General features: G+C 44.1%; 1 protein-coding gene across 6 annotated transcripts in view; it reads left to right on the top strand.

Moving 5' to 3' along the window:
* The window catches only part of AFF1 (ALF transcription elongation factor 1), a 215,672-nt gene that overhangs the window by 189,619 nt on the left and 8,574 nt on the right, over positions 1-17,479 (top strand). For all 6 annotated transcript variants that reach the window (XM_082632232.1, XM_082632233.1, XM_082632231.1 and 3 more), the window contains 8 exons: positions 8,168-8,271; positions 8,924-9,176; positions 9,887-9,978; positions 10,134-10,194; positions 13,863-13,999; positions 14,606-14,677; positions 15,104-15,244; positions 17,149-17,372. In XM_082632232.1, coding sequence (XP_082488358.1) covers positions 8,168-8,271; positions 8,924-9,176; positions 9,887-9,978; positions 10,134-10,194; positions 13,863-13,999; positions 14,606-14,677; positions 15,104-15,244; positions 17,149-17,372 — 1,084 coding nt within the window. The remainder of the gene's footprint in view (positions 1-8,167; positions 8,272-8,923; positions 9,177-9,886; positions 9,979-10,133; positions 10,195-13,862; positions 14,000-14,605; positions 14,678-15,103; positions 15,245-17,148; positions 17,373-17,479) is intronic.

Here is a 17,479-nt window from a genome sequence, read left to right as displayed (position 1 = left end):
ATTAGTGAGTTTTCCCCGCAGTGGCATTCCCAAGCCAGCCTACCCAGGATTCAGAGTGAAAGGCACAAGAAGGGCCAACTCTTTCCTGCTGAGAAGGAATATAAACACTCTTATAAATACATAAAAAACTCTTACTCAGTTGTGGAAGTTGAGCTAAGAATAACAAGGACAAAAAGATCATGAAGACTGCTGTCATGTCTGATTTGACCGATTACTCCACTAGGTTAAAAATATAACGTGACTTTACCAAATAGTAAAGGGCGACAGTTTCTCGAGCACCTTGTCGAATGAGACGTGAGGGTGTGTATTGCCACCATAATTGCAGCGGGCAAGTCCAGTGGGGTGGGATCAAGTGCCAATTGGCAGTGCTGTTTCAGCTAGAGGAAGGTGTATTCTCATTCCTGATAACTAGTTTAGTTTTTTTTTTTTTATTTTATTTATTTTTGGCTGCATTGGGTCTTCATTGCTGCGCGTGAGTTTTCTCTAGTTGGGGCGAGCGGGGGCTACTCTTCGTTGCAGTGCGCGGGCTTCTCATTGCGGTGGTTTCTCTTGTTGTGGAGCACGGGCTCTAAGCGCGCAGGCTTCAGTAGTTGTGCACGGGCTCTAGAGCGCAGGCTCAGTAGTTGTGGCGCACGGGCTTAGTTGCTCCACGGCATGTGGGATCTTCCCGGACCAGGGATTGAACCCATGTCTCCTGCATTGGCAGGCGGATTCTTAACCACTGCACCACCAGGGAAGTCCTCGATAACTTTTAAAACGATGTGTGCCTGTAAGAGGTGTAAAACTTTATGGAGAAAATTATGATGGGCCAGGCTAGGAAAAGGTGCCTGCATCTAATATACCTGAGAAATCTTAAAAATATACTTTTTTTTCATGATGTATGTTTTATTTTATTTTGTACATATGTATATATCACATCATCTTCTTTTAAATTAATTTTTATTGGAGTATAGTTGCTTTACAATGTTGTGTTAATTTCTACTGTACAGCAAAATGAATCAGCTCTATGTGCACAAATATCCCCTCTTTTTTGGATTTCCTTCCCATTTAGGTCACCACAGAGCACTGAGTAGAGTTCCCTGAGCTATACAGTAGGTTCTCATTAGTTACCTATTTTATACATAGAATCAATAGCAAAAATACACTCTTTTACCTCCTCCTGGGAAGTCTTTTGTCACCTGTCCCCCAGCTACCCTAATACTATCTAGTCTCCACTGCTGACCTTCTGCATCAGCTGGAGTGGGGAGAAGTATTAGCTTCTAAAGCGCTTACTAACCGGGGTAAATGTTGGAAATTGGAGGCTCCCCGGACAGTTGTCAGACCAGTCCACCCTCCAGTGCAAATCTAGAAGCTCTGCTTGCAGCTCCAGAAAGGGAAATTCAGCTGTCCCTGTTGAGTATATGAACTGTGCCCTCTGAAAACCATTTCCAGCCCTTGGCTGAGCTCTCCTAGGGCAGCTTATTTATCTTTTTGTTCAAAAGATGGAGAAATAATGACTGCCTCATCTTAGGCAAGTCCACGCTTGCCTTAAAGCTCTGGCAGGCAGCTGAGAGATCTGGCTCTGGGAACAGCCTGCCTCCCTGCTGTGGGACTGACAGGATCAGGGACTGAACCAGTGGTTACAAACCCTGGCTGCACATTCCTGTCCCCCAGGGAACCCTCAGTACTGGTGGCAGGATGTGTGCCACCCCCCAGCCCCACACTCCCATTGTTATTTTCTAACTCCTCAGGTGATCCTAATGCCTAAGGCTCTGGAGCAGAACCTTATTACCAGGCCAGGATTGTATAAAGCTAGTGTTTTGGACCAAGAAATCTCTCCAGTGTGGTGCATTTAGACATCATGGATCTCGACAACCAGGAATTCCTGGCCTGAAGTATGTCACTGGTTAGAAACATTACTTAGGAGTTTTCAGATAAATATAAACATCAGCCAACAGTGTCACTGGTTAGAAACATTACTTAGGAGCTTTCAGATAAATATAAACATGATCAGAGAACTGTGTGTCATTGGTTTTGCTTCCTGCTGGATTCCAGGTGGTGATATTAATACTGAACATCATAACCTCAGGTTCTCTCTGCGAGGGGCAGGCTCCCCCTTTCCTGTCAGGACCCTGACTCTACTTGCTCAGGGTACCTTTGGCCACCATCCTTGGACGAGCAGGGCAGCTCTGTGGGCAGCCCAGTTCTCTTTTTAAGCTTAGGTGCTTTCCCCCAAATTTGGATAGTGAAGACTTGTTCATTTTCTTCATATTGAGTGTGAACAGTAGAAAAAACGCCACGAGAATATAGTGAGAGCCGTTGAATAATGTTCCTGCTCCTTTGCATTAGTGGGATTTATTTAAAGGTTCATCCCTCTCTTGGCACAAAATTTAACAAATATTTTCAGAGGGTTAACAAACCCTTAAAGCCATTTTAGACTCAAAAGTGTGAGAAAATGATCATAAAGAGTTAGAGAACGCGGGGACATGGGGAGGCGGAAGGGTAAGCTGGGATGAAGTGACAGAGTGGCATGGACATATATACACTACCCAGTGTAAAATAGGTAGCTAGTGGGAAGCAGCTGCATAGCACAGGGAGATCATCTCGGTGCTTTGTGACCACCTAAGGGGGTGGGAGAGGGAGGGTGGGAGGGAGACGCAAGAGGGAGGGGATATGTGGATATATGTATATGTATAGCTGATTCACTTTGTTATACAGCAGCAACTAACACACCATTGTAAAGCAATTATACTCCAATAAAGATGTTAAAAAAAAGGATTCCATTATGAAGATTAAATATTCCCCCCAAGTCTCCCCTTATATTTTAAAAAACACATTTTTTAAGCCTGAAAAAAAAAGAGTTAATAGTGGTTAATAGCTGTGATGAAGCCATCAAATGTGGCACCTATAGAAATGTACCTATATTTTTTTTCCCCCCTTTTTCTTTTTTTTCTTCTACTTTAAAGGAGTGGGTTGGGGACAATTCATGAGAAAAAAGAGAAAACTGTGAGGGTAAATAGACATTAACTCACATGGTGCTCCTTACATAAACTACAGAATTTCTTCAACCTGATTACAGTTTAGAATTTAAAATAGAACTTACATTTTCTTTTATATAATTTTTAAGCTTTATGTTTTCCAGACTTGGAAGAAAAGTTGAAGTTGAGAAGCACAAGATAATATACAATCAGGGCAGTGCAAATGAGAGGATTCTAAAAGCACACCAAACATGCATAGAGCTAAGCATTGCTCTCGGTGCTTTCATAGATATCCTCATTTCATTCAGTCACCTTATAGATGTCTTTCAAATAAAATGCTAGACTGTCTCAACAGTCGTTTAGACAAATAACAGAACTGGGAGGTTACATTCATTCAGGTCTTTCCCTTTTTATAAATAACTGCTTTACGGACCCAGAAGCTTGGACACTTCTGGAAAAACATTTCAGTGCCATTGTTTATGTGTGTTTTGAGGAGTGGGGAGGGAAGTTATGGGATCTGGTGGGAAAATGTGCATTTTTATTGCTTGATGGTTAGTTCAGACCTTCCCAAGATCTGACTGTTTTCTCTTGGGTTGTTTCTCCAGATCAACCTTCCCAGTTATTATCCTTCAAAATCAAGGGTTTGAAAAGCCATCCCTATAATTTCCTAAAGCCACTTACATCTAATTTCTTCATGCCTGTTAGTTACCCTAAAAGCATCATATGAAGAGCTGTTTTAGGGCCAGTCTAATGCCTGTGTATTCCCTCACCCAAAAGAAGGAAAAGAGTGGATTCCCTTTGCTTTTCTGTGGTACTTTCCCCAGTGAATATAACCTGCCTCATTCGTGGGGTCAGCTTGGACTGACCTGCTGTGGCGTCGTCTTATTGAACCTCCTGCAGAGGCAAATCCCAGAAAAGTACCTGAACTTCCCCAAGGGCTGCTTCTCTGCTTTTGCTATGCTCCATGTGCTACCAAGCGTATTTGCTTCCCTGTGGGAGAGGAGGATAGAGTTTAGAATTGGAGTGCGGAGGCCGCATGTGTCTCTTGTTCAGCTGCTACCTTCTATAGATGGGGTCCAGAAAGGCCTTCCATCACTTGGCTGCTTAGCAAAAGCAGGTCTGGAGCTCAGTATGCTGACCCCTCCCAGTCTAGTGGATCTTGGCTCCTTTGCTCTCTTTCACATCTTTTTTTTTTTTAAATATTTATTATTTATGTATTTATTTATTGTATTTATTTTGGGCTGCATTGGGTCTCAGTTGTGGCACGTGGGATCTTCGTTGAGGAATGCAGGATCTGTCGTGGTGTGCGGGCTTCTCTCTAGTTGTGGCGTGCGGGTTTTCTCTTCTCTAGTTGTGCGCAAGCTCCAGGGCTCGTGGGCTCTGTTGTTTGCAGCACGAAGTTTCTCTCCTTGAGGTCCACGAGCTCAGTAGTTGTGGTGTGTGGGCTTAGTTGCCCTGCAGCATGTGGAATCTTTGTTCCCTGACCAGGGATTAAACCCGCATCCCCTGCATTGGAAGGCAGATTCTTTACCACTCGACCACCAGGGAAGTCCCTCTTTCACACCTTTCTTGCTTTTAGTAGGGTGGGGCTGGAGGAGCAGGGTGTGTGTGTGCAAGTACCTGTTAGGGGATGGGTGCAGGTTGGGGGGCGTTGGTGGCATTCTTGGAGCAAGGCCTGAGGTCGTACTTCCAGATCAGTGTACTGACGGGCTGTTACCATATCATCCCTGGCTCAACCCCTCCATTGTCCCCACTCCTGCCACACTTTAGTTTCCCTTCCAGATGCCCGTCATCTCTCCCCATCATGGCTAAGCTCTGAGTCGACTATCTTTCTGCCTGTTAGAAACTATGGCCCCAAACGAGTGTTAGTTCTAAAACAGCCGCTTTCACTGCCCCCTGTTATCCGTGGCACCTAGTTGGTGAGTCAGGTGCTGGGGCAGGCAGCAGGCTGCCCTGGAGGCCTTCTCTTCAGAAACCGGCTTGGCCTAGCACAGTCCCGGATCTTCCTTTTATGGCGTTCATTCTTGCCCTTTTGCTCCACTCTGTAGGTGGAGCAGCATTTGGCAGATAATCTGAGGCTGCCTGACCCAACAGGCTAAGAAGAGTAAACAAGTCAGTTAGGAACAGTCATCGGCCGGCAGGCTCCTCCTGTTGGAGATGCAGGAACTGTCGAGACATTGTCCTTCTGGAAAAAGGGAGTGTCCAAGACCCAGACCTTAGACAGGGGTCCCTGAAATGGGAGTTGATCTGTGGATAAGCCACTGAGCAAAGGAGACTCCTTTTTCCTTCTGAAGAGAGGACGTCACTCTCACCTCACTTTCAAATAGCTTCTTGACCCAGAAACATCTCAAGAACTCCTTGCCTTCTGTTTTCCAGTCTTGGAATTCAAGTCTGTGTTTCCTGCCACCCAGGATCAGATGACTCCCTCTCTCATGGCGCTTTGCTAAATCCATCCACTTAGGGTTGTAGTGCAGGTCTGCTCCTGGGCCAGCTGACGAATGCTCACGGAGTGCCTGCTCTGGGGATGCCTCCGGGACTCTTCCTACAGAAGACAAGAGGGTTCCAACTACAAAAATACTGACCCCGGCCCGCAGGCGTGAATTCGGGTCAAAGCAAGCACAGTCAACAGAAGGGGATTTTGCTTAATTGGTTTAACGGCTTACATTCTACCAGCTGACAGAGTATTAGCAGCTTCTAAGTTGCTACATGTCAACGTAAAGTGTATTATTCCAGTAAGTGCCAACATAGTTGTTAAAGCTGGCATTGAAGTTAGTCTTTGGTGATTCTTGGTTTGGGGCTGTGCTCTTGAGTCACTGATTGGCACAAGCCAGAGTCAAAACCAGTTTGTGAGGATTGACTCACTATGAATCTTATTTTCATGTGTGGTTTATAAGGCCTGCCACTTTGGTTTCTAGTTATAACTAGCATGTCCTAAGCAGCATGAAGATATACAAACAAAAACTAACTCTCATTCCACCTCTGGGGTTTGGTGTTTTCTTTAGAAAGTAACCTTGTGGACTATTTATGCTTAGCTTTGTCTTGGGGACTTATCCCACATGTCCTTAACTGCCTGGAATTGCCTTCCATTTAAAAAAGTATGTATTACTAACTATTTCATGTGCAAGTTAATTATCTGCCTGGGTATTTTAGCAAATTCTGTGACTTTTCCCAAAGATAAATTTCCCGTCCTCTTGTAATGCTTGCTGGGCCAGCTGTGTGGCCTTTAATCTAAAACTCAAGAGAATTCACTGGGGCCATTGGTAGCAGAGCTTCTTGGCCACAGTGGGTGTAGTGATGAGGGGACACCCCTTAGTAGTAGGGTTCTATTTTAACCAGTCACTTCTGGTTTATTCTTTCTTCTCTGCTAACATTGAGTTCATTATGAATTGTTGAATGGAGGGTGAGTTACATGCTGGGCAGAGCTGCAACAGGCCTCTCCTGACCTGTGCCAGGACCTTTCATCTGTCCTGAACTGTGCTCCAGGCTTGTGCTGCCGGCCTGCACTGCCTGTCACGTGAGAAACAGCCGTGTGAAATTTACTGTTTCAGCCGTGCCTGTGGGATGTGCTTATTCACATGATGTGTTCTCTCCTTATGAAGTCCCTCAAGACCCTTTTTCTCCGGTCTTCTGTAATGAATGGTTATATTTCTGAGCAACTGATTTGTTTTTATCTTACCTAACCTATACATTTAATAATTCTTTCTTTGCATCGGCTCATTGGAAGTTCAAGGTCCATTTTGCAGATCACCTCTAGAAAAATGTGTAAAACAGTTCTGACCCACATACACAACTTAAAATTTTCTAGTAGCTACGTTAAGAATATAAAAAGGGGCTTCCCTGGTGGTGCGGTGGTTGAGAGTCCGCCTGCCGGTGCAGGAGAAACGGGTTCGTGCCCCGGTCTGGGAGGATCCCACATGCCGCGGAGCGGCTGGGCCCATGAGCCGTGGCCGCTGAGCCTGTGCGTCCGGAGCCTGTGCTCCGCAACGGGAGAGGCCACAACAGTGAGAGGCCCACATACCGCAAAAAAAAAAAAAAAAAAAGAATATAAAAAGGAAAAAAAACAGTGAAAAATAATTTAATCCAATGTGTCTAAAATTACCACTTCAGTATTTCATCAGTAGAAAAATGATTACATTCTCCTTTTTTGGACAAAATCCCTGACTTCACTTGTCGCTGTGGACTAGCCGTGTCCAAGTGCTGTGCAGCTCTGGGATGGAGTGTGCAGGACAGAGTGGAATTGGCTTCCAGTGGTACCGAAGTACCAGCCTTCCCTTGGATTTCTTTCCTCCACCCATATTTTACCTTCTTCTTAATGTCCTCACCTGTGCAAACACCGGGAGATGAAAGCCAAGTATCCTTATAAGCCACCTTGAATGGTCCATTTTGAAACAAGAGAGAGAAGTTTTCTGCAGAATTTATGAAAGGCTGGATGGAGGCGCACACCCAGGCATGCTTGCTTGCAGAATGCCGGGGGAGAGAAGGGCATGTTTTGCTATTTCCCTCCTTTTGAGCAGGGCCAGGCCGCTGATTAGCGCCTGGGCAGAGCTTGAGCCTACACATCTTAATTTATTCATTTTTCTTGGAGAAATTCAGAGAATGAGGGAGAGACTGTGGTGAAAACCGGGGCCTCCCACAATGAGATCATTTGAAGAATGTTGTTTTTCCCTTTAAGGCTCTAAGAGAGGATTTAGGGTTTTTTAGGGATTGTCCTAGATTGGCTGGTGGTGTCCCAGATTTCTCTCCCTGTGAGCTGACAGTTGAGGAGTTTAATTCTAAAGCACCTGAGTCGATAGAAGGACTCCCACCCGTCGCTTCACTGTCCTTGCTAGAAAGCTTTCTTCCCACAGGACCATTACGTGAGCACAGGCCAGGGGGAAGGAGCCTGCATTTTGGACTTTCTGTAAATTTGATACACATGTTGTCATGGGAAAACGCAACTGTTTTCTTCCTGGATAGAGAAAAACCTGGTTCTTTCCTTAGTCCTTCCTCATGTACAAATCCGTCTCAGTACAAATCACATCAAATCTAGATGGTCTGCTGCCCTCACCACCCACCCACCCCCATACACAGTGTAGATACTTAGAAGGTTTCTGTGTGTGTTTAGAAGTTTCCAAAAGTCTGCTTGCTCTCATTGACCTTGCTGCATATTTTTTTCTATTTTGTCTGTACAATTATGTTTGTAATAATTTGCTGTTATACTACAATAATAGGGTGAAGCAGAAAGAGACCACGATAGCAAGAAAATCAGGGTGGAGAAAGAAGTCAAATCGCAGTCGTCACCCTCATCCTCCCACAAAGAATCTTCTAAATCAAAGTGAGTATAGAGATTAGGAACAGGCTGCGAAGGTGATCGAATCTTCCTGGATGGCAACATGGCAAAACGTTTTTCTTCTGCAGTAGAACAAGAGAATAGTGAACTCGTCGGGCTCGTTTTGACGATAAAAGTTCTGTTTGTTTTCCTTCACGAGGACCTTAGAGGAATTAACGGTTCATTTGGCAGCAAACTTAGATTTATCAAAAGCACAAAAAGACTTGGCAAAAACAAGTGAGTCATGTCACCATGTAGGAACCAACAGAGGTTTGAAAGAGAGGGAGAGAAGGGGTCAGATGTGAAGGGGGCAGAGAGGAGGTGGCAGCTGGGCCTGCGTGCTTGGCAGAGACAAGGTGCAGGTTGGGCAGCAGCTACTGCAGAGTGACTCGCTTGGGTAAAGGTAAGACCACTGGCAGACTCCGCAAGCTTAGTGACAAATTGTACAACTTCATTTATTACTCACAGGTAGGACTGTAGTTTGCAAAGGCATCAAAAAAAGGGCTCTGAAATGTGGCCTTTCTACAAAAATGGATGTCATGGCTCTGTGATATCTTTATCTTTTGTGTCAACAGCCATTTTGTCCTTATAACTCAACAACTAAGTTATACGGTTCATGTTTTGCCTTAACTTAGTTTTGCATGATGTTTCATTCCAGAACGCCCAGGCCCTCCTCTGAGCCCTCAAAGAAGGAAATGCTTCCCCCTTCACTTGTGTCATCCTCGTCCTCGTCCTCATCCTCCCAGAAGCCAGCCAAGCCTGCACAAAAGAGGTCAAGGCAGGAAGCAGACCCCAGTGGCCAGGACCCTCCCAAAAGTGCCAGTAGTACCAAGGGCAACCACAGAGACTCTTCTGTTTCCAAGCACAGAAAAGTAGAGGGGAAGGGCTCTGGAAGCTCTACAGAACACAAAGTAAGGAGGGGAGGCAGGAATGTATGAAAGGGAATGTGTTGGTGTGCCTTTACTTTAAATGCCCAAATAAGATAAGTTTTCTACCATGGTATTTCAGAGCTATTCATCACTTTTAATAAAGCAGTAATGAGTTATTTGTGCTTAAAGCTCTACTTTTCAGAGGGAGAGTAAAAGATAAGTTCATATTACCTGAAAATTTAGGTGGCAGTTTATTCTTCTTAAAGTGGTTCAGAGGTGAAAAATCAGAATAGATTTTTGTGTTAATTTTCTATCAGGTGTTTTGCAGTAAAACATGATAACCCTGGTTAGTTCTTGGTATGGATGTTTGATCTCAAATACTTTCATTATTAGTGATAATGAGGGGAAAAGTATCCACTTTCTTGAATACAGATTCCTTCCTTCCTGTTAACCTGGGGTAGGTGAGTGTGTGTGTGTGTGTGTATGTATTGCTTAAGAGAAAATGTGAAATTTGGCTTTGTTGATAATCTGTTCTCTTGGGCATTCTTGTCTTATGGCTTTTCTGTGTCCCCGATACAATCCAAATCTACAGTTTCAGTTGAATCTAGCTGAAAAAGTGCTTGACCAAGCTAGAGTGTGCAGCATTTGAGTTCCTTGCTTTTGAACGATTTTGGGCTAATTTAGAGAGACGGTACAGTTAGGCCAATGGTCTTAAATGTTACAGGGTGATTGATGTGGTGATCTTTTTTAAGGGATCTTCTGGAGATACTGCAAATCGTTTTCCAGTGCCTTCTTTGCCAAATGGTAACTCCAAGCCAGGGAAGCCTCACATGAAGTTGGACAAGTAAGAGTCTGGATGCTGCTGCTTCTCCCTCCCCCTCCCCCTCCCCTTACCTCTCCTCCCATCCTTGTCCCCCTCCAGTCGTCTTCAGTCATCTTGCCCCAGTCCAGTACTTTTAGGTTCCTGTGACCCACCCCTGGTCTTTTCTTCTCTTTCAGACAACAAGCAGATTTTCACATGAAGGAGGCCAAAAGGTTGAAGGACAAAGCAGAATTAGTGGTCAGTCTTGGCTCGTTCTCCCTTTGGTGGAATGTTTTCCGATCAAACACTTGCCGTCTGGTTCCAAATCACTAACTGTGGCTTGGGGGCGGGATGGGGGGTAGGGCTGCGGGGGCCTGACGTTGGCCGCAGTGTAAGCAGGGTCAGCAGGGTCAGAATGAGCGAGGGCGGAGCGGTTCCTAGGGAAGCGACACTGTTCTGACTTCACTGATTCCGTCTGATCATGGGCAGATAGACAAAGTACTAGTTTCACGTTTTATATCTAAATGAATGAAAGTTGATCTACCTGGTAGTGTTTTATTTAATATACATGAGGGCTTTCTTGTCCCACCGAATCAATTCTTTGGATGTGAAAAACAACTCTGGCTTACTGAAAGCTGGTCAATTTGTGGTCACCCCAAAACATTTCAAAAAGTGAGGTAGCCTGTTTGCATTCCAAAATTATCTTAACGCCCTGTTCACTGTTAGAGGCTAACAGTGAACAGTGGACCAGTACCATCAGATGAAATTTTAAGGTGAAGGTGATGATTGCACTGTTGGTAAACATGCCTTAAAGAAACGAACTCTCGGGCTTCCCTGGTGGCGCAGTGGTTGGGAGTCCGCCTGCCGATGCAGGGGACACGGGTTCGTGCCCCGGTCCGGGAGGATCCCACGTGCCGCGGAGCGGCTGGGCCCGTGGGCCATGGCCGCTGAGTCTGCGCGTCCGGCGCCTGTGCTCCGCAGCGGGAGAGGCCACAACAGTGAGAGGCCCGTGTAACCGCACCACCTCCCCCCCCAAAAAAAAAAAAAAAAAAAGAAACGAACTCTCTTTACCTAGTGGCTGTTGGACTTTCTGGAAGGTGGTAGTTTTGTTAATTGCATACATAAATAATGCTTTTATTTCTCTGCTGCAGTATAGTTATATAATGCTTGCCCTTTGTCATATTTAAGCATCTAAGACTCTGGGGCCTTCATTTGCTTGGTGTATTCCCCACACCTAAACCCCTGCAGATACCGTATGTTGAACTTTGTACCACAAGAGAACAGCATCGGTTGCCTTGATTCTGCCACAGGCAAACCTAACCACAAACTCTGGAGGTCCACAGGGATTGAATCAGATCAGTCCATGGTGGCCTCAAAATCCTAGCCCAGTGTTCTTCAACCCCAGTCTGTAGCCTGGCATCTGTTGTCAGGCTGGGAAGGGCTGGGCCGAGACCCTTTTATCAGGTCCCCATTCATTGGAGTAAAATGTTGATTGAGTCCTTACCTTGCTGGATGCTGTAGGAAAGTCAAAGATAAATTAGACACTGTCTCTCAAGTGACCCTGTACCAGCATGACCTGAGTCAGATTAAGATGCCTCAGATAGCACCAAAACAGTGGTATCTTTCTAACCTCTTCCTTTCAGCTCTCCAAGGCTGTTACTAGAACTGTATGAATCTTTTGATTTTTGAGAAAGAGTAAATATTCAGTACTTTGTCAGCCAGTTACCAAAAACTTACCTTGACACTGGGCACTAGATTCCTTCATTATTCAAACAAGATTAATACTCCAGGGAACTGTGTTTTTGTGTTGCTTTTAATCTATGCATATGCACATCTTCTTTCTCCCTTCCTATGGCTATTGCATCCCATTTTAGTAAGTGATGTTAGCTCATTCCACTCTCAAAATATGCCAGTTTGGACAGAAACCTGAATGGCCAGCCTCTTCACAATATTCTCCTTTACTTGCACAATGTCTCAAAGATGACCATCTTGCATGCCAGATAGTGAAGTGCACAACTGAATATAGAGTAGTGTATTTCACCTCTATTCTTATTTTACTTACTGTTAAGGAAATTAGAGCTCTACTAGTTTAACCCTGTCTCAGGAGATACATAGAGTTATCACAGGAATATTTTCATTATTAACTTTACAAAATACTTAAGGAAGTGGATACTGGCAAATTGCTTTAGTATAGTTTCTTTTGTTTCTACCCTAAGGCCAATATAAATTTTGGAAATCCCATGAAGAAGATGGTATTGAATAAATAAACTTGAAGAGTTAAATTCGCACCAGTGAAGCAAACCAATACGGCCCTATACTGTTGATTATTTGGGACATGCTGATTTGATTTTTATTCTTTCTGTCACTAATTTTCTGAGCCTGGGTTCTCTAGAAAAAAAAAAATATATATATATATATGTATATATATATATATTTTTTTTTTTTGCAGTATGCGGGCTTCTCACTGTTGTGGCCTCTCCCGTTGCAGAGCACAGGCTCTGGACGCGCAGGCCCAGCGGCCATGGCTCACGGGCCCAGCCGCTCCGTGGCATGTGGGATCTTCCCAGACCGGGGCATGAACCCATGTCCCCTGCATCGGCAGGTGGACTCTCGACCACTGCGCCACTAGGGAAGCCCCTAGAAAAAATAAAGCAAGTTTTTTTTTGTTTGTTTTGGCCATGCCGCATGGCGTATGGGTTCTTAATTCCCCGACCAGGGATCAAACTCATGCCCCCTGCGTTGGGAGCACCGAGTCTTAACCACTGGACTTCCAGGGAAGTCCCTCAAGTTATTTTTAAAAATTAAAATTAGGGGCTTCCCTGGTGGTGCAGTGGTCGAGAGTCCGCCTGCCGACGCAGGGAACACGGGTTCGTGCCCCGGTCCGGGAAGATCCCACATGCCGCGGAGCGGCTGGGCCCGTGAGCCATGGCCGCTGAGCCTGCGCATCCGGAGCCTGTGCTCCGCAACGGGAGAGGCCCACGTACCGCAAAAAATAAATAAATAAAATAAAATAAAATAAAATAAAATTAGTAGCCATCTTTCTTTGCCAAACCTTCCTTCTTTGCTGATGTGTCACCATCTCCTTACACTCCACTTGCACCTTTATGGTTTTCATTCATTCTTTTTGAACATATCAAAGTAGAGACATTAGCAGAAACTACAACCTTGCAAATGTCGTGTTGATCAGTTGCTCTTACAATGTGTGCTGCATATGACATCTCATATGTAGTGAGACTCGGCACAGTCTCAGTCAGGTTGGCTGAATTCCACCAAGTGAGAAGAGCGTAAGTGACAAAATATGTATTCGGGGTTAGATGACCACCAGTATCTGATTGCATTCATATTTCTACATTCCTGTTAAGGGACTCTGAAATTTTATCCCTGTTGGCCCAGGGGATAGCCTTGTGCCCTTAACCCAGACTCCCAGAGGAGATGACCTGTTGGGCTCTAAAATACATAAAAAGATTATTGTTCGACATGAAATCTAAGATGCTTGTAAACCATAACATTTTTTACTTATTATAAGATAAACTTCAACACGTACAAAGAAACTGTTTCTGCATTATTCTAGTTGTGTAGAATAACCTATTTGCCAGGAAAATCATATGATGGGTAATTGCACACTAGTAACAAGGGGACCATGTACTGAGTTCCTTAGTTTGAATATGTACTTTAATAAGGTTTTGAGAGTATAGTCTTATTACAAGATTGTTGTCTCTTTCCTACTGAATTTTTAGTAAAAGAAAATTCTCAGTAGGTCAGAGCTGACGGGCTTTGGTTATTATATCGAGTTTGTTTGTTCTCACACTTCTCTCTAGCCATAGTTAAATTAAGACAGTGGAGGGAAGTTTCTGTAAAGAATGTGTGTGAGAAACTAAGTAAAAGTCCGTGTTAGGCTTAACAGTGACCCTGTTCTTCGCCCACAGACGGACAAGGTTGGGAAGGCTTTTAAGTACCTGGAAGCTGCCTTGTCCTTTATTGAGTGTGGCATTGCCATGGAATTGGAAAGCCCAGCATCCAAGTCGGCTTGCTCCATTTATGCAGAAACCCTAGACCTCATCAAGTAAGTGCAGACTTATTTTGCCTTCCTTTTAAGTACTTCTCTGTCCTTACCTTTATTGCTTTAATCCATTTGAACTTTGGTCTGAAGACAGCTTAACAAAGGGGAGTCTTTTAAAAAGTTACTGATCCAGAAACTTTTTTTTTTTTTTTTTGTCATGAACTAAAAATGTATTCCAGATGAAGTGCTAGAGCAGAACAACTGGGTTGGTCTGCATTCATTTTGCCAAGTGCACGGTGAAATGCCAAACCCTTCAGGGAGAGGGTTGGTTTTTCCAGTTTTACTTTCTTATCAGATGCCCTCTCATCTCAGCTGAAGCTCTCGTCTTTGTTTATTACCTGCATTTCAGGAGGGGACTCAGTAAGGATACAAGTCTACTTGGCTTCAAGCAGGTGGACAGGCCAGAGAAAAGGCATGTCCTCGCCTAATTTTCTGAATGGCCTGAATTGTTGCTCTAAAGCCTCATTTTTCTTCTGCGTTGCTGTCATGTCTTCACATCTTCAGGAAAAATCAATATAAAACCAAGACAAACATAATAAGATATCTTTGTGTCTGGGATTTTTCTGACTGCCTTTTTTTAACCTGATGTACATTTGTATTTTCCTATAGATTCATAATGTCATTAAAATCCTTCTCGGATGCCACAACACCAACACAGGAGAAAATATTTGCTGTTTTATGGTGTGTATCTTTTTCTTTGTCTAAATAGCAAATTACATCTGCTTTTGCATATCTGTTTTCTTAAAGTGAAAATGATCATGAAAAGCGAATCACTACCAGAAAGTGGTAGGATGTGTGGTCAAGGGGTTAATCCCACTGATGGTTAATTATTATGAAATGGCATCTGCTGCCATTTTACTGATGACTTCGGTCTTGTGACTTAAATTATATCCTTGTATATTTGTGTTGCTTCACCAGTATTTACTTCTGACGCTAGTGTGAACAGTGCAGTGAGATTCTCGATGTTCTTTCTCGCGTCGATGAGGAAAACCCAGTATGTTCATTAGGGTGAACAGTAGGGAAAAGGTTAGGCGGCTTGCTCTCTGTAGTAGTGATACTCATGAATCGGAGCTAATGCTTCACTTCACCTTATGTTTATGTTCACAGCATGCGTTGCCAGTCCATTTTGAACATGGCTATGTTTCGTTGTAAAAAAGATACAGCAATAAAGTATTCCCGTACTCTTAATGAACACTTCTTCAAGACTTCTTCCAAAGTTGCCCAGGCACCTTCTCCATGCATCGCAAGGTAATGATCAGTCTAATTTAAATAACTTTCAAAATTAAGTTCTTTCTTTCTTTACCTCCTGCTGTGACTTTGTTTCAAAAATTGTTTACATCCATGTGCTGATTTGCTCATTCAACTGAAATCATTAGCACATTTCTACCTTTTTGAGGAATAGTTAGAAATCAGGGTGTTCGCTGGTTGGGCAACATAAATTAAAAAGATAACTACAGAGAATCTAGGGTCCAGGTTTTAGAACTTTGAGGATATTTGGATATGCCCAACAATGTAAAACAGGCGGAGCCAGCGGAGCCAGTGGAACCAGAGCCAAGGTCCTTTCTCCTTCTATGCAGCACGCTGTCTTAGTGTTTCAGTAAACAAGAACTTTCCCTAACCAGTTCCCTCCTACCTTCTCCAGGGTCTGTAACAGTGATATTAAGAATCAAAACAGCTATCTCTAGCTAAATTTTTTCCCCCCACTTTGTGAACTGAAATTGCTCACCTGTTCCATAAGCTGTCGAAAAACAGAGTCCTTGTGCAGGTGTTTTTAAGATGAAGATAGAATTTTCTTCCCTTTGGTACTCGCCTAGTATTTTTTTTTTTTTAATTTGGTCGTATTCCTTGAAAAGCTCTCAGTTCTGACGGGTTTTGCTATTTTAAGAACATCACCTAGAAGATTGCCCCATTTCCAGCACATTCAAAAGAAGAGATTCCCATATGGCCTCTCTTAAAAAAAGAAAGTCCTGATTGAGAAGCAACTTCTTTACCTCTGAAAATGTTCATGACTCCTACCTCTGAGATATTATTCTAAGTTAATAGGTTGTCAGTCACGTGGTTTTAGATCACTCCTTCACCGTTTGTCTAGCACCTTCCTGGTACCAAACCTTGTTTTAGGCACAGGGAAGCAGCAGTCAACAAAGCAGACAGGAATTGCTGCCCTCGGGGAGCTTCTGCTCTAGTTCTTCAAAATGAACTTTCTGCTGGGGATGCTTAGGATCTATGAGAGTTCATGAAGCCCAAGGGCAGATGTCTATGTGATGAGGCCACTGCTGCTGACCCATCTTTCCATTTCATATCCATCACTTCTTAACATCTGAGTGACTTCACTTGTGTTTCTTGTTTGACCCGCATCAAGGCACTTGTGAACTTGCAGGTTCAGGTGGACAGTCACTAGGAGAACACAGAGCACAGTGTGAGTCCCCTAATGCCCAGTCTCCTCGTGGGCTGCCCTCTGTTCAGTCAGTTATGGGCTCAGCAGGTGTTTATCCAGAGCACCTCCTGTGCTAAGGGCTAGAAATGCAGAGATGAGGAAGAGATGGTCCCTGCCTGCGAGGTGCTTGTGAGGCAGGAAGAGGAATAGACAGAAAAGTATAATGAGGTGTGATAAATGCAAAGAGACAAGTTCAAGTGGTGACAGAAAGGAAGCTGTGCTGTATCCCCAGTGTCTGGAGGAGCTCTACGTGCAGAGTAGGAGCTCAGTGATGTGTACTGAGTGGATGAGAGAATGAATATATCGGAGATGAGGACCATCTTCTCGGGAAGTACTGTCTTCCTAGGAGAAGTTGGAATAGGGGTTGGGGAGAGAAGGGATTCCAGGCAAGGGAGTAAAATATGTAAAGGGCCTGGGAAATACACTTGGAATACAGATTTGCCCACCTGATTCTGTGTCCAGTGAAGAACACCTTACGTCTCTCCAGTTACTTTTGCCATTTGGAGGGCCCCATCCCACTGTGTTTTATGAAATAAATTTCTGGAATACTGAAGGTGAAGGGTGCCTCTCTGACCTTGTAGAAGTGATTTTAGAAGTGATTGTCATTTTGGCAAGTACACGCTAAAGCCTTGTGACTTGGACTGCAGTTCCAGAAACAGGAGATCTGTGATCTGGGAGTTCAGGTGACTAACCAGTTCTCTTTTCTTCCACCTTCCAGAAGCACAGGCACACCATCCCCCCTCTCTCCGATGCCTTCTCCAGCCAGCTCCATAGGATCCCAGTCAAGTGCTGGCAGTGTGGGGAGCGGGGGGATGCCCGCCACCATCAGCACCCCAGTCACCATCCAAAACATGACATCTTCCTATGTCACCATTACTTCCCATGTCCTTACCGCCTTTGATCTTTGGGAACAGGCTGAGGTCCTTACCAGGAAGAATAAAGGTAAACGGTTCTGTCGTGGTTATTACTGGGCCATGGGGATTGGGAGGGGAGTAACATTGTATTTTCTGTTCAGTGTTTTGGCTTTTTTTTTTTTCCTTTTTTAAAAT

The sequence above is a fragment of the Mesoplodon mirus genome (assembly GCF_964341445.2).
Source record: "Mesoplodon mirus genome assembly, chromosome: 2".
Lineage (NCBI taxonomy): Eukaryota > Metazoa > Chordata > Mammalia > Artiodactyla > Ziphiidae > Mesoplodon > Mesoplodon mirus.
The sequence above is the reverse complement of the archived record's forward strand: the minus strand, read 5'-3'. Positions and strand labels throughout refer to the sequence as shown.